General features: G+C 40.7%; 1 protein-coding gene across 1 annotated transcript; it reads right to left on the bottom strand.

The window, feature by feature from the left end:
• Window positions 1-324: 324 nt before the first annotated feature.
• On the bottom strand, window positions 325-27,532 carry LOC119727915. Its single transcript, XM_038199994.1, has 4 exons — window positions 26,587-27,532; window positions 25,287-25,392; window positions 5,131-5,302; window positions 325-646 (listed from the first exon to the last, which is right to left on the bottom strand). Exons 1-4 carry the CDS (start codon window positions 26,632-26,634, stop codon window positions 325-327), a joined length of 648 nt encoding a protein of 215 aa, XP_038055922.1. The 5' UTR covers window positions 26,635-27,532.
• Between the last annotated feature and the right edge of the window lie 219 nt (window positions 27,533-27,751).

Below are 27,751 nucleotides of genomic sequence, written 5' to 3'. Positions count from 1 at the left end.
TCGTCATTCTAGTCGCACATATGTTTCTCAGTTAAAAAGGTTCTTCAAAGGCGTAAAACCCGCTGCTGCGTCAGATGTACACAAACGGGCTTCTCTGTTCGCTTTCCATGTAAATGCAAGGCATTGTGTGGATTTCCTGTGAGCAAGTCCTTGGTTAGGCAAGTGGACAATCTCAAAGATGATTTTTTTCCTCTCAAAATGGGCAATTCCAAGGTTATGAAGGGAATTGTAATGTCCGTTATAAACAGAGGCCATTAGCTATAATATCTAAATAATCATTCAAGAAATTTATCCAAAACTCCTAGTCTGTAATCTCCTTGACCGTTATGATGATGGATATACAAGATTTGAAAATACAAGTTCAGGTTTATTCACTGATCTGTTAAAAGCTCCGACACGGACATTACATAATGTTGGAATTGCCGAAATCTGATCAAATGTTACACCTTTGACACGAGTAACTTGCTGGAACGCAGTCGAGGATGATACACAACGATGAACTGACAGCGCTGTTGAGATACTTACCTTATCTTTAGGGCACGAGTGGACATTGACGTGGTGAAAACAACAATTGTACTGATCTGCATCCGACTTGCGAGCAGGGCACGGGTTGTGAACACACCACCGCCTCGCCTCCAAGCCATTGCTATAAGAATGCAAAACATCTGATAAGTCAAAGATAGAAGAGATACACAAAAGAAAAGGAAATTCAGGGAGATGGCGTGAACAGAAGTAAATGACTTGTTTTCGTGCATTTACCTCTGAAAAATGATTTGCTATGATGGCGGATCTTGGGTGAACACCCCCCCCCCGCTTCAGCCGCTGACTAATGTTATGATTCTAGTGAAATGGGGCCACAAATAATGAATGGAATGTTAACGTTCCTCACAATGGTAAGTACCGTACATTTCAAAATTTTCCAGGGCATGACCGGACCGCCCTAGCGGGGCGTGCCTCCCTTCATATCACCCCTCCCTTTTCCTGAAAACTAGATCCACCCCTGTTCAAATCATTTCAAATATTCAGGGCCGGATCTAGCTTTCAGAAAACGGGGAGGGGGGGGGGGGTGAGTAAAGACGTGCCTGGAGGGGGGGGGGGCGGACAATTTTGAAATCTTCGATGCTTTTTTCTACATTTTAAGGTAATTTGAGAATATATTTAGAAATTTAAGTATTCCATTTATTATTTTTGCCCCCTGTTTACTGGTATCATAACATTAGTCAGCGGCTGAACGGGGGGGGGGGGGGGGGGGGGGGGGGCAACCCTCCGTCTAGAACTGCTACTGTAATTGAAGATGACCTCATATAGGTGGTTTTTGTTTCCTTCTCGCTTGATCTTAAATTCTCAAAGGTCCATTTCGTCTCACTGTTTCGTATGTTTTCCATGGTTAATGACAAATCTGACGCCCTCAAGAGTAAATAAGTGCACCCATCAAATTGTGCTCAAACGCGTGGGAATGTACTCATGGAAAAAGTCCTTGTACAGTACATGTACGCGGAGTCTATACCCGTACTCGAGGCATGGTAAGAATACCTGTACTCATGGCAAAGTACACCTGCTCGTGCATATGGCAAAGTACTCGTACTCGTATACTCATTGCACTGGCAGAGTACTCGACTACAACATTGCTTATTGGTTAACCATGGAGGGAGGCTCCTTCGTCCATGGTTAACGTAATCGGTACAGGCGGAATGACATGCTGCAGTCCTTTTCAGGTCCGCTCTGAAGCGACTGCTACAGACATGGAGAGAGTGACCTTCGGTTCTCCGTCGGCCATTAGTATAAGCAAACACAGTTTCCTGGTAATTAAACATTTCAATACGAGCACCGCAGCCCCAGGGGATGGGCAAATATTTCAATATATTACAAATTTCAAAAGCAACGAATTTGCGCCGCGGCATTGCTTTGTTTCGTGCAAATACGCCAGGACTAAGTGTGCATTAATATGCACGGATAGCAAACGGACAGAATTGAAAATGCTGTTATTAAGTTATTTTTCATTTAGGAATTGTAGCGCCATTTCAATTTGTGTACAATCTATTGCCACATTATAAAAAGCTCAATTTGTAATATTCAATTTACTGTATTTTTTCGGTTGTAAATTTTTTTCCCGACATGTTGTATCTCTAACTGTAAACAGCTTCATGCTCAAATAGGATCTCTCCTTAACAATCGCTCCGTAAGGCAAAAACTATTTTTGGCGCGGGAATTTCATTCTTTCTGATCGAGATAAACATGTTTCCGCGTAAATTAAACCCTACCGTCAACTGTCATTTATCTCTCTGCGGACGTAAACCAACGTCAGGATTATCTAAGTCTCCCTACGGTGTTGTAAAATATGTATGAAAATACTAGGAGTGATGGTGGATCTGTCATTTTGCCTATATCTCGGCAAGCTGCTTACGTTTGTGATGCAGTAAAGTACTCCCGCTATAATATAGAGTGGCTATTATTATTTGGGAAACAATAATTTTGCAAGACTAATACCGTGTGACTCAAAGACCGTGTCCAGAGTAGACTTGATGACAAGTCGCTAGACAGGCGTGTTTTGTCTGTTGGTGCCCAAATACTTTACTAGCACGGCGCCGTGTATCGTGTTTACCTTTTGCTGGCCTCGACATTGGTATCGCCCTACACGTATATTGGGGCTGAGGATGCACAAAGCGTCCCCGCAAGTTAGTGCCGTATGTGTTTTATAGCTCCATAGCTAAACGTACCATGTGTTAGTACCGGTACGCTGTATCTGTCAACGCCGCGAATTGTGTGGGTGGGCGCACAGTGGGCGAACTACACCTGGACAATTACCGACTTGATTTCAAGTCTATACATGTATAGAGCTGTTGTCCAGGTCTTCTCCCATTACAAATACGTGGACACATGCGGATGACAGACGTAGCCGTTATTCCTCCTGCCGTAACTATCAGCACATATTTCAAATACGACCTATAAAGGCGAAATTAAATGAACTGCCACCTTAGCTTAGGAACTTGAACAGGTGAAATGCGTTCCCTCTTCAATAAGAAAGAAGATGCCCGGCTGTGTTTTAGCGTAGAATACGCGTTTTCATACAGCTCCCTAAACGTGCAATTTGAACAAAGCAAACAAAGACGGCTAAGAATAACAAAACAGGTTCTGATATTTTATTCCTTTTGTATTAATGACATGCAACTTTTTCCCGTGTGGATCTGTTTTTGAAATACAACATATGGGCAAAATGCTCTGCATTGGGTTTTTTTTCTTCTAAAATAGGCCTAATGTGGTTTCCAATAAACAGTTCCCAAAGTGGCAATTGCTAAACATAGATTCATAGGTCCCAACTAGAAAAAAAATATTTCATGAAAAATGTCACGACGTGCCTTTCTGCCGTCATGTCCCAAAGGTATATATACACAGTCGGCAATCATTCTCGCCGAATTTTCTCGTATCTCGGTAACATGTCTCTTCTCACCTTGGACTTGCATTGGGTCACGTTTATTTCCCCGTTAAGAAATAGGAAGAAAGTCGGAAAACATCAGGAGAGAACTATTCTCATTAATTATCGCGGCCATTCTGGGCTTGATTAGCGAACATTCCAAGCAGTCGACTGCTGCCGTTGGTTTACACAAAACCCGATCATCCTCTTCAGACGTTACCAAGCAAAAATAAATACACACGGGGGGCTTATCCCAGTGCAACGGCCAATAAATATGCCAGCTATCGTGTTTTGAAATGTCCGCCAGGGGCGAAATTTATCCCTTTTTCCTTTCTTTCCTTTTTTGTAAGGGATTTTTTTTGGGTTTTATTATGGAGTAGGGACAGTATTCCGACTCGATGAAAATTGAATAGCAAAGTACATAACCGAACGCAACCATAACAACAACGCAACCGGCTGGCACGCGAACGTATGCACGATTAGTTCACAAGGATTAGAGACGGGATCCAACGAATTGAATATAAAGAACATTTTCTTACGAATAAGTTTTCCTATGCAAAGAGCATATTCAAATCTTCATCTCGATATGTAACTCTGTCACATTGTAACACATACTGATGTGCAGGGGAAAATGTGGGTTGTAACTATTGATTTCCGTAGTGTTAGTGTATTTTTCTTTAAATGTTTTTTTTTTATTCAAAAGTATTTCTAGAGACCTACAACTCATTTTTGGGTCACATTATGAGAGGAAATTCTACATTATGCCTGAGTGAATCGTGCATTAAAAAAGACGCACATCAGTGTTGAATCGATAAAATACAACCAAAACCTCTCTTTACACTGCCGATTTTTGCACTGCATATTTCTGTGAATTTGTTTGTCCAAATATAATTAATTTAGGAAAACTGACCCATTTAACATTACCGTGGTCTCTTGCATATCGTCCATATAAAATAATAAGGGAAAAAAATGAACACTTTTAAGTTACAAATACTTTCGACTGAGTGAGGGCATATTGGCAGTTGGCAAATATTAATTTCAAAATTGTACAAAACGCGAAAGTTGCGGGGTATGGCTGTCAATCATCCTACGTCCTTGCCAGATGATGCAACGTATGATGCTAAAAATTCAAGAGATAATTTTACTCTCAAAGATTTTTTCTCGACACCTTCTCATCTATGTTACCAAGGGGGCATGGGGCCTATGCCGCACTCAAGTTCAGATTTGAAAAAAGGCAAAAACCCCGTGTTTTTCGTTGTTGTAAGGTACGTTAAGATAAAAGGGACGAACCTGTGTTAACAGGAACGGAGCGCCCATCTCTCTTTCGTTAGTGATTGGGCCAGACTCATATGCTGCTGTGGGGGGATCGCCACACCTCCTCCACAGCGTGTCTGTTACCTTCCCAGCATTGAATAATGCCGGTACCCATTTAACACCTGGGTTGAGAGGAGTAATTGAGGTGAAGCGCCTTACTTAAGGGCACAGCACGCATGGCCACGGCGGGGCTCGAACCCACAACCTCACGATCATGAATCCTGTGCTCCACCGCTAAACCACACGTACGTCGTTGTTGAAAAACCCCTCCCAAGTTCCCTCCCAAAAATGCCCCGCCCGAACCCCCAGCCCCTCCTGCAAATTGGACCCTAGTTCCGCTTCTACTTCATCCCAACCCCAACCCAAAACTTCCTGACTCACGTCATAAACCCCACTATACTTACTTAAATTTGAGATCAGGATGGAACACTGGCTTGTACTCTATAGCGTAGTCCGTGTCGTTTCTCACCGCCCATTCGAAGAAGGAATCCGTCACTTGAATGGTGAAATTCACAATGAAGTTGTCAGAACTGCGGACTTCGGTGGGCGGGTCCGCCAACCATGCCATCGTAAGGCCTGGGAGGGGGTGAAGACAATATCACATTCATATCAATTAATTCTATAGTTATTCAAAACATACTCCCTTATTTCCAAAGAGTTAAAATCCACACTATGTTTGTAATGAGATTACCTCATCCCACTAATAATAGGGACGAGACGATTTAGTGTGAAACTCTTTTAATGGAGTAGATGAGTTTTCATTCGAGGTTCCACGAGAGGGATTCTATTTCAAAGTATATATTTCAATCTTAAACTACAGTAGTGTCCACCCTAAGTTGTGTTTCACTCTTTGGAAATCAGAGAGTACATGTACATGAATTCGACAATAAAACAAGAATTAATCCCCGTTCGGCCCTGCGATACTGAGATATGCCGAACCAAAACGAATTAAGGAGCAACTTGCGCCTGCCCATACAGAACTTAGGTATCATAGAGGCAACTTTTAAAACTAGAGAGACGTCTGACATCAAGAGCCATTAGTTTAGTTGTCACGAATTGACCTGTCGCCGTTTGCGAGTTAGCAACGCCCCTTAGACAACTCTATAGACGTTTTGTACACTAAATTTTGTTTGTCTCAGATTTTGCGCGTTTCGCGTCCATTTGTATATCATGTAATTGGACAATATTTCGCAAGCTGCGTTGACGCGATTATAACGCGATTCTACCGCGATCGGTCAATTACTACAACAGTCGATATTTTGATGTGTCACTCTCACTCTAGATCGTCGATTTTGCGTTTTGGAATGATTGAGCTGTGCGCGACTCTAGAACGCAAGTCCGAACCATAGATATGGATTATAGACCAGGAGCGCATGCATAGGCGCCCATTCACTGTGTGATGAATGTGCGCCATTTTTGTGGTAGCAAAAGGTAAGAGGTAAAAAGTGATTATTTTGAGATTTTAGCATATGGTTTTCAGTAAAAGCGTTTACTTAATTTCATACAGATACGAATAAATGCCTAAAAATGGTAGTAAAAGCAAATGCCATGTTTTATTCATGCGAACATGGTATCATTTGTACTTTAAAGCACTTTTTAATATCAATTATACGCAATGAACATCAATTAATGCAGTAATTGTTGCGCAGAAATTTGTGCTTTTTAGTTTCAAGGTTGCCCCAAACCCATACTTGAAAAAATGGCAAGTGCATATTGAAATCTGAAGCATTAATCCTTTTGATTCATACGAACCGAAGTACACGCTTATACTTTGTAGCATAAGCTACAAGGTAAAAAGTGATTATTTTCAGGTATTAGCAAATGGTTTTCAGTAAAAGCGTTTGCTTAATTTCGTACAAAGGCGAGTAAATGCCTAAAAAGTGGTAGTAAAAGCAAATGTCATGTTTTATTCATACGAACAAGGTATCATTTGAACTTTATGAATTTTTTAAATATTCATTTTTCGCGATTAACATTAATAAATGCAGTAATGTTTGCGCATAAGTATTTGCTTTATAGTCTCAAGGTTGCCCGAACCTAACATTGCAAAATGACAAGTGCACATTTGAAATTTGAAGAATTTACTCCTTTTTATTCATACGAAACGAAGTAAATGATTCGTTTTTTTTTAATTGATTTCTTTATTTCTGGTAATGAAACCAAGGATTCCTCAAACGTGCATGTCCCAGGCAATGTAGCTCTGAAGAAACATGTAGAGCGAAGACAATGAGAAGAAATTACAGTTTTAGAGGTGGGAGGAAAACTCCGGAAGAATAATGTGTGGAAAATCCACGGAATCAGGTAAGGACTGAACATGCACAGCGCATTGTGCGCGTAAACGGCATTGCGTTCATCACGTGTGGCGCTTTTTTGTATCTGTCCTCCAGCACGTGACCCTCCAGGTAAGGCCGCGCGTATGCACGCGCTGCCGATCTAGTCTTTTAATATCTATGGTCAGAACCGATTTAGCTACAATGTATACTTTTTGCAAACAATATGTTATTTTAGGGCATATACCAACTGTTCCTGTCAATATACTGATCATATTGTAACTATTATCAACTTTGAAAACAAAACGTGACTGATAAACTCATACTTAAAATGTAGTTCACTAAACTAAACGGGTTACAGTTTTGATAAAAGCAGAACTCAAAATAACAATTTAACAGTACGAATTACATTACAGCAGTGCAATATAATGGAAATGACATTATACATGTATACCAATTTGTAGAGAGTTGATCTATTTACGTTGTAATGGACGCTTGATATTACGGGATATCATACAACAACTTTGGATATTGTATCTCTCATCACACACGATTTCAGTTACACAGTGGGCTACCAGGCGAGACACATACAGTCCCCGATGTATAACGATTACGGTTACCACAGTTCATATAGCGATAAAGTTCTTCTGTTCAGACTTATAATTTAAGCTCCAGCATATTATAGTTGAAAGATACTGGCAGGGAAACTCGAACCTACAGCTCATTTCAGTAATGCAGTCTGTTTTCACACTCGGGCCGTTAATGCCCGGATGGGAATCGGTGCCCTTCACGCCTTGACTGCGCGCTCGGTAGTGATTTGCGCCAGTCACCTCGATGTCTGCGGCGTGAACTATACAGAAATAACTTAAAGTGCCTATCCTTTGATTTTCACGAAGTGACGAAAAACCTGGACATCCTCATATCTATAAGCTGTCTTTTTGAGATTTCTTTCATAAAGAAACGCAGCTCAGTTTAGTAAGTACTGTGATTCTATAGAGATGGAAAACGGAGTTAATGAAGACATCTTCCTCCGAAGGCTTCATCTGGTATTCAACACTCCTGGAAAGGTAGAAAACTGACGAAGCTTAAATTGACATCCGTATTTCTGCGTTTTTGAGATTATCAAAAGTAACTTAAAACTGAGACCGCTTAAATGTCTCTGAAATGTCCCTTAGACGCACGGTCGTCTATATATTTTACAGCTTTTCGGACTCCTCCAAAATCCACAACTCTACAGGAACCTATGTGGGACAATATTCTTTTAAGGGACATCATGGCCCCATGTGAAGTGATAAAGTCGAGATTCTACATTCTTAGTGTCTTTGATACAAGATCTACAGTTAGCATGGTTGATATCTCTGCTAAGTTTAAAGTCAATCGAACTGATAAAAGTGCCCAAAGTGCCGATAAGAAGAAAAACGTGTACAAAGTGCTATGGACAAAAAAAGGGCAAAACTTCGTAATTTAGACATCTTCCGATGTGACGTTTCATGGAAAGTTATCTTTCCGGTTGATTTCATCTTGTCTCAACGAGAAAAATGGAGTGAAAATGGGAGATATTTCCAGTCGGTGGGGTTGGTCTTCTCATCGGAAAGAGCACGGATGTGTGTGTGGTAATTCTCGATGGGTACTCAAGGGAAACGTGTTCAGTATTTCATATTCAATCTTTCCACGACTCTTTATGTTAGAAACCAGGTACAGACTGCACAGTACCTCGGAAACATATCTGAATGGAACGCTTCGTTTTGGAAGGTATATTTCTTATCTCAGTTTGACAAATTCTACAGTTCATTGGTGTAAGAAAAATTAACGGTACTTGTGAAGCGAAAAGACGTAGTGCACAGAATCACAGAAAGGCATCTTAGATATGTTTTCGTCATCCCATAATCGCAGAAACATTGTAGGTCCCATTAGGCCAAAAAAAAAAGTCTCCGGTTTTGGTATGGAGCTTGCCCAAAAAGTGGTGCGGCGACGCGGCTTTTTTTTTTTACCTGATTTTTTTGCTTCATAATGTGTGCCGATGACTGCAAATGGGTCGACTAAACTTAGTGCAAATATATGGGAGTCCAGAGAGGCCACATAAAGCTTATTCTCGACCATAACCCAATCTAAAAACACGTTAAAATTGTGCAGCAGCAAGATTCCAGTCAAACCAGTGAGTTTGGCGGTTTTGAGACATCATCTTTCATTGAAAAAAAACCTTTTTTTATTTTGCCGACGCGCATGGCTACGGCGACGCGCGCGCATACCAGAAACCGGATACTTTTTTTGTTGGCCTTATGGTTCCTTTTTACACGGATACATTACGCGTATAATTGTCGTGTCTGAAGGCTCGGTACTAGATTTGACATTGCCAATCACGTGTGCTTGAGTGCAAAGGTTGGCATCTCCATACCGCACACATTGTCGTGCCCCTTGACTTTACGTCAAAAGGTTACATGAAGTTTACTATTCACGTCACAGGCATCAGCCCGTTTCTTGACGACAGCATCTTTTCAGATCTCCCCCACTTTAACGTTGAAGGTCAAAATGGTCATTGCGTAAATTCAATCCATAAATCATACACTTTTCTAACTTGCTTCAGTCAGGTATGAATTATACTTATTGAATTTATGAAGTTTAATTAAAATGTCAAAAAAATTGCGGTTATTGACCGAACGTTTATGCTCAGTTCTCCTGCTTTAAAGAAAAATCGCAGAGCTTAAAATGCAAACGAGTAATTTTATTCGCATGAGTATCCATATTTTCGCGACTGATTTCACGGCAATGAATTTTATGCGGAGCTGTGGCGTTCAAGCTTGATTAGCAGTGTCTCCCGACTATAGCCACTCTATTCAGAATGTGAACATTCACAGACAAAGTCGACGGTGTTGGGTTTCGTGCTGAAAATGGGAAAATATCACAGGTGCAACCCTTTCGGTTTTGCCTCAGATTGGCATGTCGAGCTACAGACAATGTTTCGGGTTTTGTAACACATTCTTTTCCCTCATTTTTTTTGTATCAATGGGAATCAATTTTATCAACGTTTTATGTCTGTAATTTAAGTCATATGACATTTGACATTATTGCAGTTGGCGACAAATGACTACATACTTTTACTCTATTTTTCGTAATAGTCGTCTCTCTTGTTTGTTAATGCCTTTCTTTCGTTACACATTCACGCGTTTTCAATGCAGCCCAAGTCCAAAATCTACTGTTTCTTAATCCAGACGAAGATTGACGTACATGTATATGGTTCAACGGCCTAAAATAGGGAAAAGTGAAGAAACGAATCCATAAAAATCACTTCTGGCTAATTCAGCAAGACAGCAAAATGCCTGCAATCCCTCTTGGAAGTCTTGAGTTCAGAAGCCAGAAGCAAAACAAAACATGGAGGAAGCGCGTAGAGAGGAATACAAAAAAAGGAGTGACATTCAACATTCCGCAGAAACCCTAACCGGTGTTATTGTAACCCTGCATTCCCCAACTTTGACTGTGACACTGAACTGACGATCCCAAGGTTTATTTTTAGCATCGTGGAAGCCTTGTATCAAACTCCTGATATCATAAAATGTAAGGAAACTTGGGTCGGATAAAATATCACGCGCAAGTGAAAACTGCAACATGTGCAGAGGTTGGCCGGCTCCGATGTTTGTCAAAATGAAAACAAAATGTCAGTGTGGACAAGAGACAGGCTAGGCAGCGATACAGCCTTCTCTGTAGCAAGTCATAGAGCGAAGTTGAACATGACAGCAGCTATTCCTCTAATGATGGCATTTTTCAGCCTCGGGAAGATGTTTTGTCCTTGGCTGATGAGATTATATATACTTATTTCATACGCAGTACTGTCTGAAAGCCCGAAGAAAAAAAAGCAAACATTTAAACGAAAAACAAAATTCATTGGCTGGTTCGGATGGCTCCGAAATACCACGCTGTCAGAGCTCTGCGAGACCTCAAATAGTAACAATTATTTAACGTTATTACGAGTGGTAATTGTAGTTTTCTTTTCATTGATATTAAAAGAACATTTTAAAGTAATCAAGCCTCGCATAATCTTTTAAAGTTGATGTCATTTTATAAATACTTTATACTTAGTGCAAACAAAAAGCCTACATGGAAAAAATAACAAGCATCCTCGGGCGGGAACCAGGCTTTCATATCTCTAATTTTCCACGCTTTTAGAACTCCGCGTGTACTCAAAATAATAAGATGTAAAGTATTAAAGATCCGTGTTTAAAAAAATAAGAGATAAACAAAGTAATGTGTCTCCTAATGTCAAGTTCATGTGACCCTTACTTCCGGTGTTAAGGTCAGACTCCAATTGTCATATCTCACTAATTATCAATCTCATTGGGTTGGATTAGACAATCAATAACACTTTGGGATCAGCTTTGTGTGGTTGTTCAGTTACAACCACCACTAGTGAAACCTCGAAATTCTTAAAGTTAGTGAACACAATTGAACATCATGTTCAGTTAAACTTCGCACTGATTTTAAACCACGCAGGTTGCATCTGCAATTGCCTTGAAAAGTACCTACCGATTTAAATAGAGAAATTTGCTCAGAGTGAAGATAGGACTACATAAAGTATCAAGTACCCTGTGAAATTACTCTGCCCGAAATGGTATTTTGGAAGAAAACTGAATGTGCTTCCAAAATAGGATGCCTGTAGTGCGTGCACACACCTCTACATATTGGGTTTATGGGGTACCACTATTGTCCATGGGGTACTACTATTGTCCATGGGGTACTACTATTGTTCTCCTTTGTTTCTATTGAAATCCTCGGTGTGCTATGACTTTTCTGCTATGGGGTGGGGTTATATTGTTGCTCTTTGTTCTCAGTACCCTGTAAGTACCCATGATGAAAGTACACACTTTTTAACGTGCATTGGCAACATAATCCAGTTACGAGCCCCCCAAATTGTACGCGTTCTCTGTTTTCTCAAAATAGTATCCACTGAGCTGAAAGTTCAACATGCTAGTTGTCATCATGCACCCTACTTAAGATTTTAAGCAATTCTGTTGCTTCAAACGAAAAAAAAACCCCGACCCTACGAACATTTTCAATCAAACTAAACTTCATGCGAATACAATGCATTGGTACTTCATCCCCGTTAGCCGTCTTTAATATTCTGATTGAATTTTCACACATAGTGAAAGATAGAGTTCTGCATTCAATGACATGATTGGAACTAGATCTGTATGGATTGATTCCCCTACTAGCCAACCTGAATTCAATCTTCACGGAGTTATTTGGATCCTGTCCAGTCCATATCACACCACACCTTTCAATTTACCGGGAAGAAATGAATTTTTCCCCCATGGTAGGTGAGATATTCCGCCCATAATAAAGTACGGTATTTTGTCACGGCCTCCGGGTATTATCATACGATATTATTACTTCTTCGTGAAGTTTTTTTTCTTAAATCTTCGTGAACTTTTTTTTCTTAAAGGTGTCTTTAAACTCCCGTTAATATTTATCGTTTTGAAGTTTAGTCCTTTAAGCAACTTTATTTAAGTACATAAACAATTAGAAAAAAATGATTCGGATCACTTTTAATGAATAGTTAGTGAAATTACTACAATGAACGGAATTGGAATATAAACCTGCGACCTGTAGAATACCTTCCCTCTATTTTTCAATGTGTGACATTATTGTTTAAAAACACTGTCATTCTAAAATAACGTGCCACTACCAGCAATATAAACGACATTATCAGTTATAAACTGCTCTCCACAGATACCGCACGCCAGAACCATGGAGGAATGTATTCTTCCATGACAGAACATAGCTGTATTGCTCATACAAACAATCTGATCGTCGAAAATAGCTTTTAAACGATAAGGCAGTTCAAGGGATTAATATGGCTAAATTCCAAACGAACGATGCATACAAGCAAAAGCCAAAAATCAAAGAGACTTTTGGGATGGAATTTTACATCGGGGTGATGCACTTTTTGCTCTGTGTTTTTCAAAAGCTCGCTTAAAATAGTTCACAAATTTACTCGGGTGAAACTCGAACTCGTGACCTTATGCTTAAAAGTGCAGACTTATTACAAATCGACTATGAAGCTTGCCGGGGTCAGCTGTATGACGGAGCTTGCCGGGGTCAACTGACAAGCTCCAATCCGATCCAAACCATTAATAGATGTCCGGTTTCGTCTTTATAAGGAGATGTTTAGGCCCTGATTTTGGAGGACTCTAGCTCAATAGGTCTAACGCTCCATGTTTTGTTTCAGGAAAAGCCTAATAATGAGACAGAATTTAGAGTATTCTTTTGGACATTAAAGCTCAGAAAGTTGCAATAGAGATGAGAAGCCCTTAGCTCTTCGCCTAGTATCAACGGCCAAGTTCAGCTTTCAAAACACGACACTTTCGCGGTGTACACATGTATATAGGTTGCTAAGATGTTACCAACGAGCCTATTATAAGTGGTCGAAGCTCGCCAGTTCAGCATCGCTGTTAATTCAATCGTGCATGCAAAGGTTTCATAGCAGCGCGTGTGTCCCAATCAATGACTTTGGTGGAATCTTGTCAGGGATGTTAAAGTTTACGGATTTTCAAGGATAAAAAAATTAGTGATTGGAAGTAGGAATGGGAATCCATGAGTAATTTGGTACACGTTTGTCGAAACTTTCCCGCGTTTAAACGTTTAAACGTTTCGCCAACACCTTAGATATAGACTGCCGCTTGTCCAAGTATGTGTGTGTGCCGCACGAACGTGTATTTAACATGTCAATCACAAAAAAATTATATTTACTGCATCTAATTGATTCATTCGTTAACTGACGATTAATACTGTAAACTTAAACTTATCAAGTATGTAGATGCATGGTTGCTTTGTACATTGAACCGGTTAACAAAAATCCTTCAGTCTTTGTAAAATGAAAATGAAAGGCAATTCGAATAAATTAAAACAAAAAATGGGTTCTATTTAAACGTTTCGGAAATTCTTTGAATGGATTTTTAATAAATTGTTACGTTTAAACGTTTAACATGCGAACGTCATATTTATAATTCGAATCAAGGCATCGGGCTTATTGTAGAAAAGCTATGGAAAGTATTTTAACATTTCTTTAAATTGTCATAAAGAGGAGTGCATGCCTCAATCTATACCGGTCCATCGCCCTTTTGTGTTTAAAAGAATAATCCATTTTTTTCTATGAAAAAATAATCGAAACTTAAGGATATACAGAGCGTGTGTGTTAATTAGTTTCAAAGGGTAATGCGCCGTTTCAAAGGCTGCTATTTTCAACACAGGCCTATAGAATCAACTGGTTGCTAAGATATTCATGGTCGCAACCACCCCAGGGGTTCGGCGCTTCATTTTGGGAAATAAAAGACGTCCATTACTTTAAATTAACGACTGAGAGGGAAACTGTGCGCAAATGCAATTAAATCAACGGGCACAATGCTGGTATGTTTACTGATAGAGTATGGGTTTACTAGAACAACAGGTACCACGGAATAACCTTTCCATGAGGCATTTTATGCATGCATTTCTGTGTTTTGCACACAAAGGTTCAGGCAAACATTATATCTACCTGCATTTTTATGTTTTTTTTCCCTAGAACAAATAATAATTTCTTCGGTTCCTACCGGTATGAAGATTGAGGGAATTGCTCTTCAACATCTACGTCATTTAAACAACACGTCACACCAACGCATTCATCAAACAAAAATTACATTTTTATTACATTCATTGAAAGCAAGTCTTTGTTTCCCTGTGATAACCAACCAAACAAAATGTCCAGCGTTAAAATTCTCCCTCTCTAAACAATACAGAAACACGAAAACTTCCTGTAAGAATTTTTTTTTTTTTTTTTAGAGCGGACGTGTGTCCCGTTATCACGGTAAAGCATATTTGGAAGCTCAGCGGGAACACATCAATGAGTTTTGAAATACGAGTTTCAGGAATCCGGAATCCGTAACGTAAACCAAAGGTGCTGCAACCGACAGACACAAACACGGCGGAGGATCAGAGATTGAACAAGAATGCACACACGAAGGTTTCCATATGGTGGAACCAAAATAATGACACTCTAGCCAGGTGAAAGTATACAAGTAAATATTTTTAAGAAAAATCAATATATGAATGCACAGAGAAAGAAAAAACGGCGCGCAGATGTAAAGCAGCGGAGTTATTAGTTCCCAGAATGAATTCTACCTCGCAAAATTGGTTCCTAAATGCGATTAGGGATAAGGTTTCTTGCCGGTCTTCAGCCCGAGGGCTCTGAGCCAGGTTTTTTTTCTGCGGTATGTCAAGCCGGCTGACGCAGCCTTGTCAAAGTTCACGTTCAACGTCGCTCACAGCTATCGGTAAAAAAACATTTCCCCTCTATTTTCTATCCAGGGATTTGGGTCGGTTATATTAAGATTTAACTGCTTGATCAAGAGAGTGTATACACTTCGTTGGTTCCAATAGCTGAAGAGAGCCAGTCTTTATTCAAAACGTTTGTACCTCAACCGCACCATGACTTGTCCCCTTTCCTTTCTCAGTCCCTGCTTAGCTCATGAAACTAGGCTTCAGTATGCAAACAAACATCAAAGTGCTGAAATGAGTTGAAATCTAAAAATAGGCAAGTATAGCAGAGACTAAATAGACCATTATCATGTTGCGGCCATCTTGATATTTTCCCATTCAAATCAACGTAACCAAAGCGAGGCTGGAAGGAAAAATAGTCTGGTTCCTATGTATTTATATTATATTGTTGTGTTGGTCAGTGTGTTACCAGAATCTCAGGAATTCTTTTGAGATGCTGGGGGGGGGGGGGGGGAGCTAGGTAGCAATGGTTTGGGGTGGGTGCTATAGGTAGCAATAGTCTATAGGGTGTGTATATAGGGTATAGGGACATGGAAAGAACCGCTCTGTCACAAATCGTGTTGGGTATTAGTGAGTCAGTGAGATAAGAGGACTATAATATAGCCTGTCCTCGGACCAACAAAAACTGAACATCAAGGTTTTCGTGCTTTGGCAAAACCATCATCCAAAGTCTCTAATTACGCAGTTTCAATGATTCCTGGACATTCATTGAGGCATACGGGGAGGTTGTGGTGGCTCGGATAAAAACAACTTCAATATTCCCTTAAATAACCAGGGGAGGAAGCCATAGTGCTTACAGTAGCCTCAAGTGGGTACTGACAACACCATCTATAGACTATTTGTACACCTTTCTAGTTGACCTCTTTTCCTCTTCGACTGAGATCTAGAGATAGTCAGGTTCTACTCAGCATTCAAAGTACATCGAGAGCCCTCGACTATGGTGCGAGTAAATATAATCGGCAGCTTGGCAAGTAGTCCTTGCTCAATTTTACTTGGCAGGAGGGGTATTAAGAGTTGAAGAAAAAATCGCTGGAGGCGGGAATAGATTTTGTTGAAATGCAAAACCGTGAATCCTAGATTTGTACTGATTGATTTTACAGCACTATAAGATCCCTATACCAGGAGGCCCTTATATACCACGCACAATCCCGCGCTTCACATGGTAAGGTAGGTCAATGTTTTATAAGCCACACTGTGGCCATTTTGGTCTTTCATTATTGGTGAAAAAAAAGAATTTTATTGTAATCGTTGTCTGTACTGACCATGTGCGTCACTGTGACGTCATTCATGTCGGCTGACGACAGCCAAAAAGCTACCAAATTAAGTAACTTTTCGATTTTTGACCCCCTTAATTCCCTCTTGTACATGGTGCAGTGTTCATAATTGTACACCCGTACAGGTATTTTAGCTGGTAAACATGCAACATTGATGTTTTCTTCGGTCTCTATAGACCATTCCGAGAATGCTATCCACGGAGGCCCCTTCCAATGGCGAAATCACTCTGCCTGTATGCGCCCTGCAGCGATTACACATCTATTTTCCGACACCTTTCGACGCCTCTATGTTCCGACGCCTCTATGTTCCGACGCCCCTATGTTCCGACCACTCAGCCTATGTTCCGACACCCCTGTGTTCTGAAATCCCTATGTTCCGACACACCTATGTTTCGACACCCTTGTATATGTTCCGACACTCCTATGTTCCGACTGCACTGCTCAACCTTAGTTCCGACGCCCCTATGTTCCGACACCTCTATGTTCCGACACCCCTACAAACGTGAATATAGGCTGGTCTCTGGCCCCAACGCACCAGTCTAAACGGGCTAACACAATATTATGCATGTGCAGGTTGTCGGGACATAGGGGTGCCGGAACATATATAGGGCTGTCGGAAGATAGGTTGAGCAGTCGGAACAGAGGGGTGTCCGAACATACAGGGATGTCAGAACATATCTGTGTCTGAATATGTTTGTCGGAACATAGGTTGAACAGTCGGAATAAAGGGGCGTCGGAACATAGAGCATTCGCCACTCATAACAACTGCCTCCTGACGGATTATCTGCACAATAGCTAGCACAATGCTTTCGCCACTGAAGGGGGAATCCGTGGGTGTACAGTTATATCGTGTTTGGAAACGTCTACAGTGTTCTTGGCCACACATTTTCCTGAGGCACATGCATCCAGTGTACGAAGTCATTCCTGAAGTCATTACGACACTATTTTCATAACTCAATTCTGTCAAAATCTCTCAAGCGAGAAGCCTCGCGCAAAATAGAGTTTTAACGCTCAGACCTGTACGAAATGCACGTCACCAGCCATCCCACACAATGAATATTCATGATAATACAGTCACGTATGCATGCATCCATGACCATTAAAAATAATTAATGACCATTCATAAATAATTACTAGGTGCCATACGATGACTCGTTTCGAATTTCGTGGGCCTGAACAGAGATCTGAGAAATACATCTTCAAAATATCAGATGAGTTTGTGTTGACGTTTCCAATGTCCAACACATTTCAATTAAACCAAAAATAGGAGGAATAACATGGAAATCCAATCTATCAAGCATCCGCCGGACAGAATTGACGGGAGAAAAATTATCAGCCCGCACACCGGTTGGGAATGAGTTATCTGATGAATGATCGAAGCCAGTTCGCTCAGGTACGATGCGCTGAATTCCAAGTGCGCGTGGCTCTTCCCATGGAGACTTCCACATTGATCTCTTCCGTATGGAAAGAGTATGGGACTCCATGCCATGGGACTTGGTAGGATTTCTGCTCTACCTGCTGGTTTCCTTCGGGAAAACTCCCAAAGCACCAATTTGAATGTCAAGGCATTCCTTTGCCACCGGATTTAGAATTCCTTTACGCAAGGAACGATAAATTTATTCCAAAATACCGAGTCGGACACGATAATCAATCTTATTCGACAATCTTGAAATCAAACTGAATCACTCAAGGCCAAATTCACCCCTCTAAAAGTCAGCGTGTACTTGTACTATTGTACGGTTGCCGTGGCAACTGGTCCCAATTTAGGGCAGAAAGTCTCGCGACGGAATCTATCCAGGCCATTGCCGAAAATATGGGGTTAATATTCGTGTCTGGGCCCGTGAGCCAAACTAAAAAGGATCCGGCTGTGGCTTTGGATGCTGGGCTTAGCTGTTCATGAGCGATGCAGATGACGAAGCCGCAGCCTCGAGGGATAGGCAACAATCAGTCGGGACGGAGGTCATGCAATCCCGAGCCCGAAGCTGATCCCTTGATTTCGAGAAATGGCCCAAGACAGTTTTATTTGGGCCCCCTGGAAGACCCAATGGGAATCCTGTTTACGAACAAGTGCATCCATTTGGCGAAATGTCACACCCATGTGGAATGCTTTTAAAACTCCGTTTATGACTGCGTATGGCCGGACTTAAAAACCTCAGGCAAATGAATTAGGCGAAGAGGTGCGTTTTTTATGGGTTTGGCACGGGGGTGTTTGTCCGTCGAATTAGGAAGGATCGAAGCTAGTGAAGACCTTGCTAAGGTTGGGGTGTTAAATTAAAATTGAGTTGTGGACGACGACCCGTTCAAGGGGAATTTTGTGGGCAGTGCAGGAGTGGGATCAGATTTCTTAAAAGAAAATCGTTAAGTCAAAATTGAAAAAAAAAGGCCGCTGACGAGTTTAAAATCTAAATTATTTATATTATCAAGACATCATTTTGTCCGGAAAAAAAAACCGTGTGCTGGATAATGCTATTTCGGAAACACATTCTTGTTACATAAAATGAACATATTCATTCATCTTTTCGGGTGTCAATTCGGTAGTTCATTTCCGGCTTCGATTTGCAGTGAAACTCGATATGACGCTGATTTGAACGATACACGAAGACATCATTTGCTTTCCCTTCATTGTTTTGCAACCGATCGAAGGGAGGAGACATGTGAATACATGTTTCACTTCTCTCACATGTGCTATGGCAGTGGGAGGTCATCATTACTCTCATCTTGAAGACATTCACGGGCCGGAACAAAAATAACCAAGAGACAAACCCATACGATGACAACTCGTCATCTTAAAGGCCATGCCCTCTGGAAGGGAATTCACCACATGGTCGTCAAAATGTCCGATGACATTGACAGGAAATGACGAACCAGAATCCGTAATGGAAGCAACTGTTTATCCAACATTTTAAACTTCGAAGACGCTCTTGCGAGGGTGACAGAAAGGGAATGCACAAAGATAAGCAGAGAATGAAACAGGACGATATAGTGCACACAAAACTCAAATTACACGGAGTCAATTTTGATAGGGGTATAATGTGTGTTTGGCCGGCCGGTTTTAAATACTGTTTAATAAGACCGGTTTGGAGTCTGGACTCTGATAATGACCCGAGCCGGACCCAAGCCGAACGCGAAGGTCATTATCAGCGTCCAGACTCGAAACAGGTCTTTAACATAATGCTTAATACTGACAAAGTACAAGGCTACACAGTTATTCCTATTCAAACATACCTTTTCGGTCGAACAGTAAAAAAAAGTCAAAATGATAAATTTCCAACGATTGTGTTCAAAAAGTTTACTTCATGTTCTTTTAAACACCCATCTAGCTTTGTTATGGGTTGTGCCTCTAACGAGTAGTAATAAACAACTCCTTATATGGAGATTGACGCGCGCGTTGCGCGTACTGCGCGAAGTGGCGCAGAACGCAGCTGTGCCTGTGTAGTGTGAATTAAGGACTTTGAAATACGGACTCATTGGTAGTTTTGCGCATGCCTAACCGAGGATTGTGAACGTTCAACAAATAAAAGTGAATATAAAAGGGACCGCATTTCATAGGAGGCCAATTTTATGTAACACTGGAAAGGTGTTTAAGACGAGACAGCCGGTGTTTTATCAACCGTTTAAGACCGGCCACATGACGGGCTCTCGACCACTTAGAATTGGGTAAACTGTCTTAGGTTTTTATGAATAACAAATATAAAAGAAATATGTCAACACAAACTACGTGAAATGAAATGTATTGTTGAAAGGCAGTGAAAAATAAGAGGTTATTAGTCCCTGAATAACAAAATAAATATAATATCCCATCCTCTTCCGAGTGTAGCGTAGACAGCATTTTAATATAAGGACCCTCGTAATGCGCTCCTTTATTCACAAGTATATACTTCAGACGCATGGCACTTAATTTCGATCGGTTTAATCAAATCCTTCATTTATAGAAATAAATTGGTTATGATCAAAACGATTTCACTCTCATACCACAGCTCTCTCAGTCTCAACAACACATTCTGGCAAACGAAGAGGCGAGAGATGAAGATAAATCGACTTGAACAAACAAGATGTTTGGTCTTCCCTCTGTTTAGTTTTTACAGCGGAGAAGAGAGGAGATTGGTTTGTTTTATCCTGCCAGTAGGCAAACAGAAAAGAAAAGATGAAATCTGAGCAAGGATTCATTTGACGTCTCCTCCTTTTTACAAATATAGATCTCGGCAATTCACAGTAATGTGTGGACATTTCCATCGATTATGGTTAATTCACCCCCGCGTATACACGCAGGCATGTTGCCAATTTCCAATTTACAGCACGGGTAATCTGTCGGTCAACGACACACACAAATAGGTTCCCGGCTCTGTCTGCGAATTGCGTAGTTTCTCTGGAGGTGTGAAACTAGAAGGATCAAAACAAGACCGCTTCAAAGGAGAACCGTGTTGCTATGGAGACGGTATTCCTGCCCCGCAAGTCATAATTGTTTTCTGGGATATACAGTTTCAAAGCGGTGAACGCTCACACAGAAAGCACCCGAGAGAATGGCCAAATGAAATCATGTCTCTCCAACATAAAATGTAATGAGAGACGACCGTTAACGAAACATTTTAAATACATTGTTTCATTAAAGCTGTGAATCAATTACAATTTGGCTATACTGTCTAAATACATTTTGGAGTAGAAATGGGTATTAAGAATTGCCAAGAAAAGGTACAAAGGGCTGAAAGAAGATAATGCGATTCTTTCATCTTACACGCTGTAATTTTAAAAGCTGATGTTTTCTGCATCTGAGGCATATAGAGGTCACTGCAAAACTAAGATTGTGACGTTTTGCTTCATCCTGATCGAATATTAAGAATCATATTTCTAAACATTTCTCAGTAACTAAACTTATGTTGGTTAAATTTTTTTGTCGAGATCAGGGTGTCTCACTTTGAAAATGAAAACACTATCACAACTGCTTTTGAACGATTTTTTTTTAACAATGTAAATACCTCCGTCAAGGAGGTTATGTTTTCATCGGATTTGGTCAGTTTGTTGGTTGGTTGGTTTGTCTGTTAACAAGATAACTCAAAAAGTTATTGACGGATTTTCATGAAAATCTTTGTAGGGGTGGTCCTTGTATGGTACAAGTACAAATCGATTAGCTTTTGGAAGTGATCCGGATCTGGGTCTGGATCCAGGATTTTTTAAAGGATTCTTCACTATTTATGCGAGTATTTCTTTTTGGTGTACTGACAATATGGCGGGGAATTGTTTAGCCTTGGCGGGGGTTTGCGCTCCCTGAGTGCTTTCAAGTTTCCAATGAAATTGATCTTGACGCATTCCCGTATATGCGTCTATTCCAAACCGACCAAAAAGATGTACATGAGCTACACGCTTTGAAACACAAACGGCTTTAAAAACATGTGGGGAAAACCCTCAATCCCAAACTGATGAGGAATCTACAGGCACTAAAACAAAGTCTCGAGGATGATCCGAGTTCAGCTGTATAATCGTGAGGAAAACCAAAAGAAAGTTTGCTTATAAGAAACAGGTAACCAGCCAAGTATCACAATGAGGTAAATTACAGCGCCTAGTTCCCGGCAATCCGGCTGCTTTTTCAAAATTGCAAAGCATTTCATGTGCTCATTGAAATGCTTGTCCGGAATGTTTACTCCCATATGTAGCGCAATATGGGACGGAGGGACCCCCCCCCCCTCTTTTGTGTTGGTCATTGTGTTACCAGAATCTCAGGAATTCTTTTGCGATATCTAGGGGGTTGTGTTAGGTAACAATAGTCTAGGGTTCGCGCAGGGTATAGGGAGATGGGGGGGGGGGTGTACCCCTCCGTCCCATCCCATATCGTGCTGGGTATGTTTACACAACAAAACAATGACCTTGTGTATTAAACCACTCGGGGTATTAAAATACTGCATTCTTTCTTGGAAGAAATGTGCATTTTTACTAATGTTAACAATGATGAATTGTGAAACGAAATTTAGACGCCGTCTCCAAATAACCCATCATCAAATTTCACTCTTCAAATTGTTTGGAGGAGTTAAATAACAGAACTAGGAGAAACAAATAAATCACAGCGGGCTTTAATATTACTACTTCAGGTCTTTTTTTTTGGGGGGGGGGGCATCTGACTGACCGGACCGACGGATACCTTACATTTAAGATGATTGATTCTAAGGCTATATATACGTGGATACGATTATAATGAAAACCAAACAAGTGTATGACACGTAGAGGTATTTGGGTTTCTGGGTTTTAATAAAGTGGGGTTAACTGAGAAAGTAAACAAACTTTAACAGCCAGATCGGCGCAGTCATGAAAAAAAAAACCTTGAAGATCTCATAAAATCAAGGCTGTGTACATCACCCTAGGTTAAAATCAATACATTCCGTCATGTGCTGAGGCCAAAGCAGGGCTGAAGAGAACATTATATTGTCTCGTTCACTGACAAAACATCCCCGAGGGAAAATTTATTGTTATTCGGGGGGACTAAAAGGCGGCGCGGGCAGCGCTCCGTATATAAACAGCCCTGCCGGTGGAGAGACTTGAGTCGCAATTATAAGCAAAGGCGTCTCACTGCGAAACTGCGTCACATCATTTCAATAAAAGAGAAACTTGCCAGAAACACACACAACAATGTCAACGTTCGCTGATGAAGTTTGAGATGTGCTCCAACCTCTTGGCGGAGTTCAACGAGTTTACCCAAACCAAGTCCCTGCACTCTCAGAACTTCTCCATTAAACTATGATATTTGTCTAGTGCCAATTTAAGAGAGTGGATGAATGTCGCACGGTGTTATAGCGGGTGGAGGAAGCCGTACCATAACACGTCTCACGCTTCAAAAGTGCCGCAGCTGAACACTTGAGATATGTATGTGTTTTGGGAGTGTGCTATTGATTAGTCTAAGTATTTCTTTACCTTGTTTTTTAGCATCACAGCGGATGTTGAAAGGCCTTCTGCCAATAAATATGAATCTTATCATGTTTAGCGCACCTATAGTATGAGTGTATGTGTATCGAGTGTCTACTTCATGTGTTTCTTTTATTTGTACCTTTCAAGGCTTTGAGTTCCATCCATATAGCTCTGATAAAAAAACACACAAATGTACTTTTGAGTTTCGATAAACTTGGAAACAAAATTATTCGATGACGAACGTCTCGCAATATTGCCGAAACATGACCGCAAGGTAGTGCATAATAATTTTTATTAATATTTCAAATGACGAAGCGGCACACAAATCAAAAGTCCGATAAGTAGCCTTTGTGAAGCGAATGTTTCTTGCGCAGCCTAAAACGTTCAATGTTGGTAGAGAATGGTTCTTTGAAATTCAACTTGAATATCGAGGCAATGCAAATATTCCTCTGTATAGTATGGACACAGTATCCACAACCTAAAAGGTGCTCAGAGCCAATTAAGGTTGGAATTCATTCATATAATTATTTGCAGAATTTCCTCACAAGTAATTATATCGAGATTAAAATTCACTTTGGGGCGACGGGTGAAGTCTTTTTTTAGCTATTTTTAACGGTTGATTGAACAGATATTATGACGATAACAACTTAACGACTTTTATCCGCGGATAGAACGAATCTACACCAGACGTTTGGCTATTAATTTAATGACAGAAATATAAAAGAAATCCTTGGATTGCAAAAATAGATACTTGTAAGAAATTAAAGCTGCATCACCCGTGCTCTGCAACAAATTCGATTTTCCCCCTCATGGTTAATTTTCAACTTGTATGTTTTCTACCAACCACCTTTTTTTTAGGGGGGGGGGTTTGGTTTCGTTATAATCTGAGTTTCACCCGTTATCCACGGAGCCACGTCTCTTGTTTAACGTCTGATATAATCTAAGCATGCGTGACGTAATTTCATTCCGAAATCAGGACTAAGATTGTGATTGGCCCATTTCGATGCCGCGTTTTTGTAATACAACAACCTGTACAAAAATGCTACTCATCGTAGGCGTGATGTTTACGCACGAGGGGAGCTTGAATTACGCGCGTATAGAAGGCGCCTGCTATTTGGTCAGTTTCTCAAGGTCATAGTCATACGGAGTCCAGGTGCATAATTAATCGCCGAATCTGTTTACGTATCATAGACCATGGTCGGCTTCGCCAGGGCCAGCTCCATGATTACATAGACTAGAGTTCGTTATCGTCTGCATCCCTCTAAATAAAGGTTCCTATATTTCAGGCAAAAACAGACCCGCCTTTCTAGAAGACTGGCTCCCGGTCCACACACTATCGAAACTGATTCTGGGGCCGGAACCAGCCTACCCCGCGAGAACTGAATTATTATCGGATCGCTAGTAATTCGAAATTTGTAAAGTATGCAATAATTAAACGTTGGCGGATTTTTCGGCCGATGTCTCTTTCAATACTGGATAACTTTTCTATTGCTAGAAGAAAAAAAACAATTGAGAAAAGAAATCTATTTGTTTTTCAGGCTGAAACTCGAAAAGAGCAAGGGAACACATCTTTAAATTACGATGAGAAAAATAAATAATACCATAAACGATCACAAGTATATAACTTCAAGCACAATTAAATGCTTGCGTTCGCAAATATCAAATTATTCCTAATTCTATCAAATTTTTGGGAAAAAACAACACATTAGCCATTTTTCTTCCCAGACCGTTTGAAACACTGACAATTAGGTCTAGACTAAACTCCCTTTTTTTTTTACATAATTGTTTGTTAATACCAATGTAGATGTATATTACTCTTACCATGGCAGTCATGGAGATAGTTCTTCGCATCGGGATTAATGAGGGGCCAACAATGAAACTGCGAGTTGTCTAATTCATGCCACGCCCACACGGGGCTGAATGACACCTGTTCAGGGAATAGATGCAGAGAAGATAATTGAAAAGTCAGAGGCGCAGGTGGCGGGAGATAATTCAGAAATTTCAGACACAGGTGCAGGACTCAATGGAGGAGAGGAGATGGGGGAAAAACGTCATCCTTGACCGAGACATTTCAGGGCCGACTTTTAATTCAATAGCCGCAGACATCGTGCGTAAAGGCCTTGAATGTCGCGGGTTAACTGGGGACGCACAACTTATTCTCCATTGTCAAACCGAAAACCGTTTAATTCACACTAGGGGCGCCGGCAACAGACCTTTATACAAATTGTAGCATGTACATGAACATGTTCAACTGCACCGGTGCAATATTATCTCATTGGCAAGTGCTAATGGTAATTGTTTTTTTTCCAATGATGTCTGACGACGATATCCTAAATTCATTAAATTGGTTTCAGCACAAACAAATAACTGGTTCTGATACTCTTTCAGTAATGACTATTATTGCACACCAATGACAACAGGCCACAAATATTTAATCAACCATTAAACAGAAAGAGGTAAAGACCACATGACAACATATGAAACGATAATTATTTTAAAACAATAAGGTCAAAAAATCAGTCTTGCAGGCTTGTACCCCTTCACAGGTGTGTAAGGCCAAAAAAAAATAGTTCTTCCGATTACATGGCATTTGAAAATAGGGTAGGTAGGTAGGGAATTTTTTTTTCCATTTTTTTTTTGTGTATGATCATTATGGAGGCGTCTGTGTGTTGTCAAGGGTAAAAGGTAGAAATTGATGGTTTGGGGTGTTTTTTTCTCATTTTTCCAATAAAAAAAATTAGGGTAGAGGCTGTCAGAATAGGGTAGGTAGGGAAACCGGAAGCAGAACTATTTTTTTTTGAAAATGTCTGCACACCAGGAGCCACAATTTTACAGGATGCTTTAGACTGTCAATCTTTAACAATCCAGTAAGGTATTTCGTAATAATTTGATCATTTCGTTTTTTGATGTTTGCAAATGTTGTATCTTCCCTTTAACAATAAATTTAAAAACCATTAATCGGGTGAATAGCCAACTCAAAGATTTCATCACATTCGCGCTACAAAAAATATTCTACCCCAGGTTGAACATTTTTATTTAATAGGGCCTAAAGGTCGTAAATTTACCACACAACCATGACAACCAAGGTTGCATTACAAGAAACTCGGCGAAATCGACTCACCAAAATGAGCTGAGAAACCAGAAACCTTCCCCTTTCCAGCGTAACCATGACCCCTCCTGGGCAACTGCATGCGAACGGCACAGGTAAACCAAATTCCACGGCACACGTAAACAACCGTTATATGGTCTTGAGTTCAAAAAGTCGACGCAAATCAAAACTACAAAAAGCTATGTCAAAAGTTGATTTGGTGTCAGTCGAATGTGATCAGACTAGACGAACCTCCAACGGTATCCTATCGTCAATATGTGACTGTTTGAACACAAGCGTTTTTCCCCCTTCTTGAGAAAACTTTGAATCACTTCAAGCTAAGACCTCGGTTTTATATTCCCGACCTCCGTTGCTCTTTCCCGATCGATCGATGGCGTATTGTTCCCAGTTAATGTTTCACGAAAAGAAGAGTTGATTTTTAGGTGTGACAAATTGGCAGTAATTCCTCACAACAGAACACCTTTGCAACAATAGCAAAAGCCAGGATTTTTTTTCCCCCACCGCACACTGGAGTGTACAATTTTTTTCAGCGAGCGTTGACGAGCAATCCGGTGGGTGACATCCCTGACACTCCTCCCATTGTGCAATGTGGCAATTCCCGGTGATTGCATCCACTAGTACGGAGACTGCGATGAGCTGTAATCAGTTGTCGCAACCTACCCCTCCCCCAGGCTGCTTTCTCCCCGTCTGCTGCGAAAAGAACGCTCTTGTTGCTCCCACTGAGTGGTTGCTGCAAATGACACACACGCACAGCATGGCAGAGAGAGTGGTTCAGGAGTATGCGCTGATGAGTGACTCTCGGGCTTTTGTGTAGTCGCCGCGCGTTGCTGTCTTTGCCTTGTAACCAGCCGTCTCATCTGGTATTCAACACCAGTGCAGTGCGTGCTGACCTTCCGTATAGACTGGAGGTTCATTCTTTTCTAGCGAGAGGAGAGCTCGGCGTATCAAATGATAGCCTGCTCTCACGGTTTGTTTAACGCGTAATGAGTGGGAACAACAGTTTCAAAGGGGCCTGTCTTTTTCTCATAGTTAGACAAACCTAGTACAGATCAGCTTACAGGAAGCATATAAATAATTCAGTGAGTGAATATTTTCGTCCAACAGTAGTTTACTGTGCGTTTGGTGATAGTGGCACCAGACTGTGGTATAATCAAGTTGCTTGTGTTTTCCTATGCAA

Source organism: Patiria miniata, unplaced genomic scaffold (genome assembly GCF_015706575.1).
Source record: "Patiria miniata isolate m_02_andy unplaced genomic scaffold, ASM1570657v1 HiC_scaffold_20, whole genome shotgun sequence".
Taxonomy (NCBI): domain Eukaryota; kingdom Metazoa; phylum Echinodermata; class Asteroidea; order Valvatida; family Asterinidae; genus Patiria; species Patiria miniata.
This window is presented reverse-complemented; position numbering and strand designations above follow the sequence as displayed.

What these genes read in the sequence shown, in the direction of transcription:
- LOC119727915 (XM_038199994.1), bottom strand. Translation starts at nt 26,634, where the DNA reads ATGGTTACGCTGGAAAGGGGAAGGTTTCTGGTTTCTCAGCTCATTTTG. An exon ending in CTATCTCCATGACTGCCATG is followed by an intron (nt 5,303 to 25,286) that starts GTAAGAGTAATA and finishes ACCCCCTCCCAG; the next exon opens with GCCTTACGATGGCATGGTTG. An exon ending in CATCCTGATCTCAAATTTAA is followed by an intron (nt 647 to 5,130) that starts GTAAGTATAGTG and finishes GCATTCTTATAG; the next exon opens with CAATGGCTTGGAGGCGAGGC.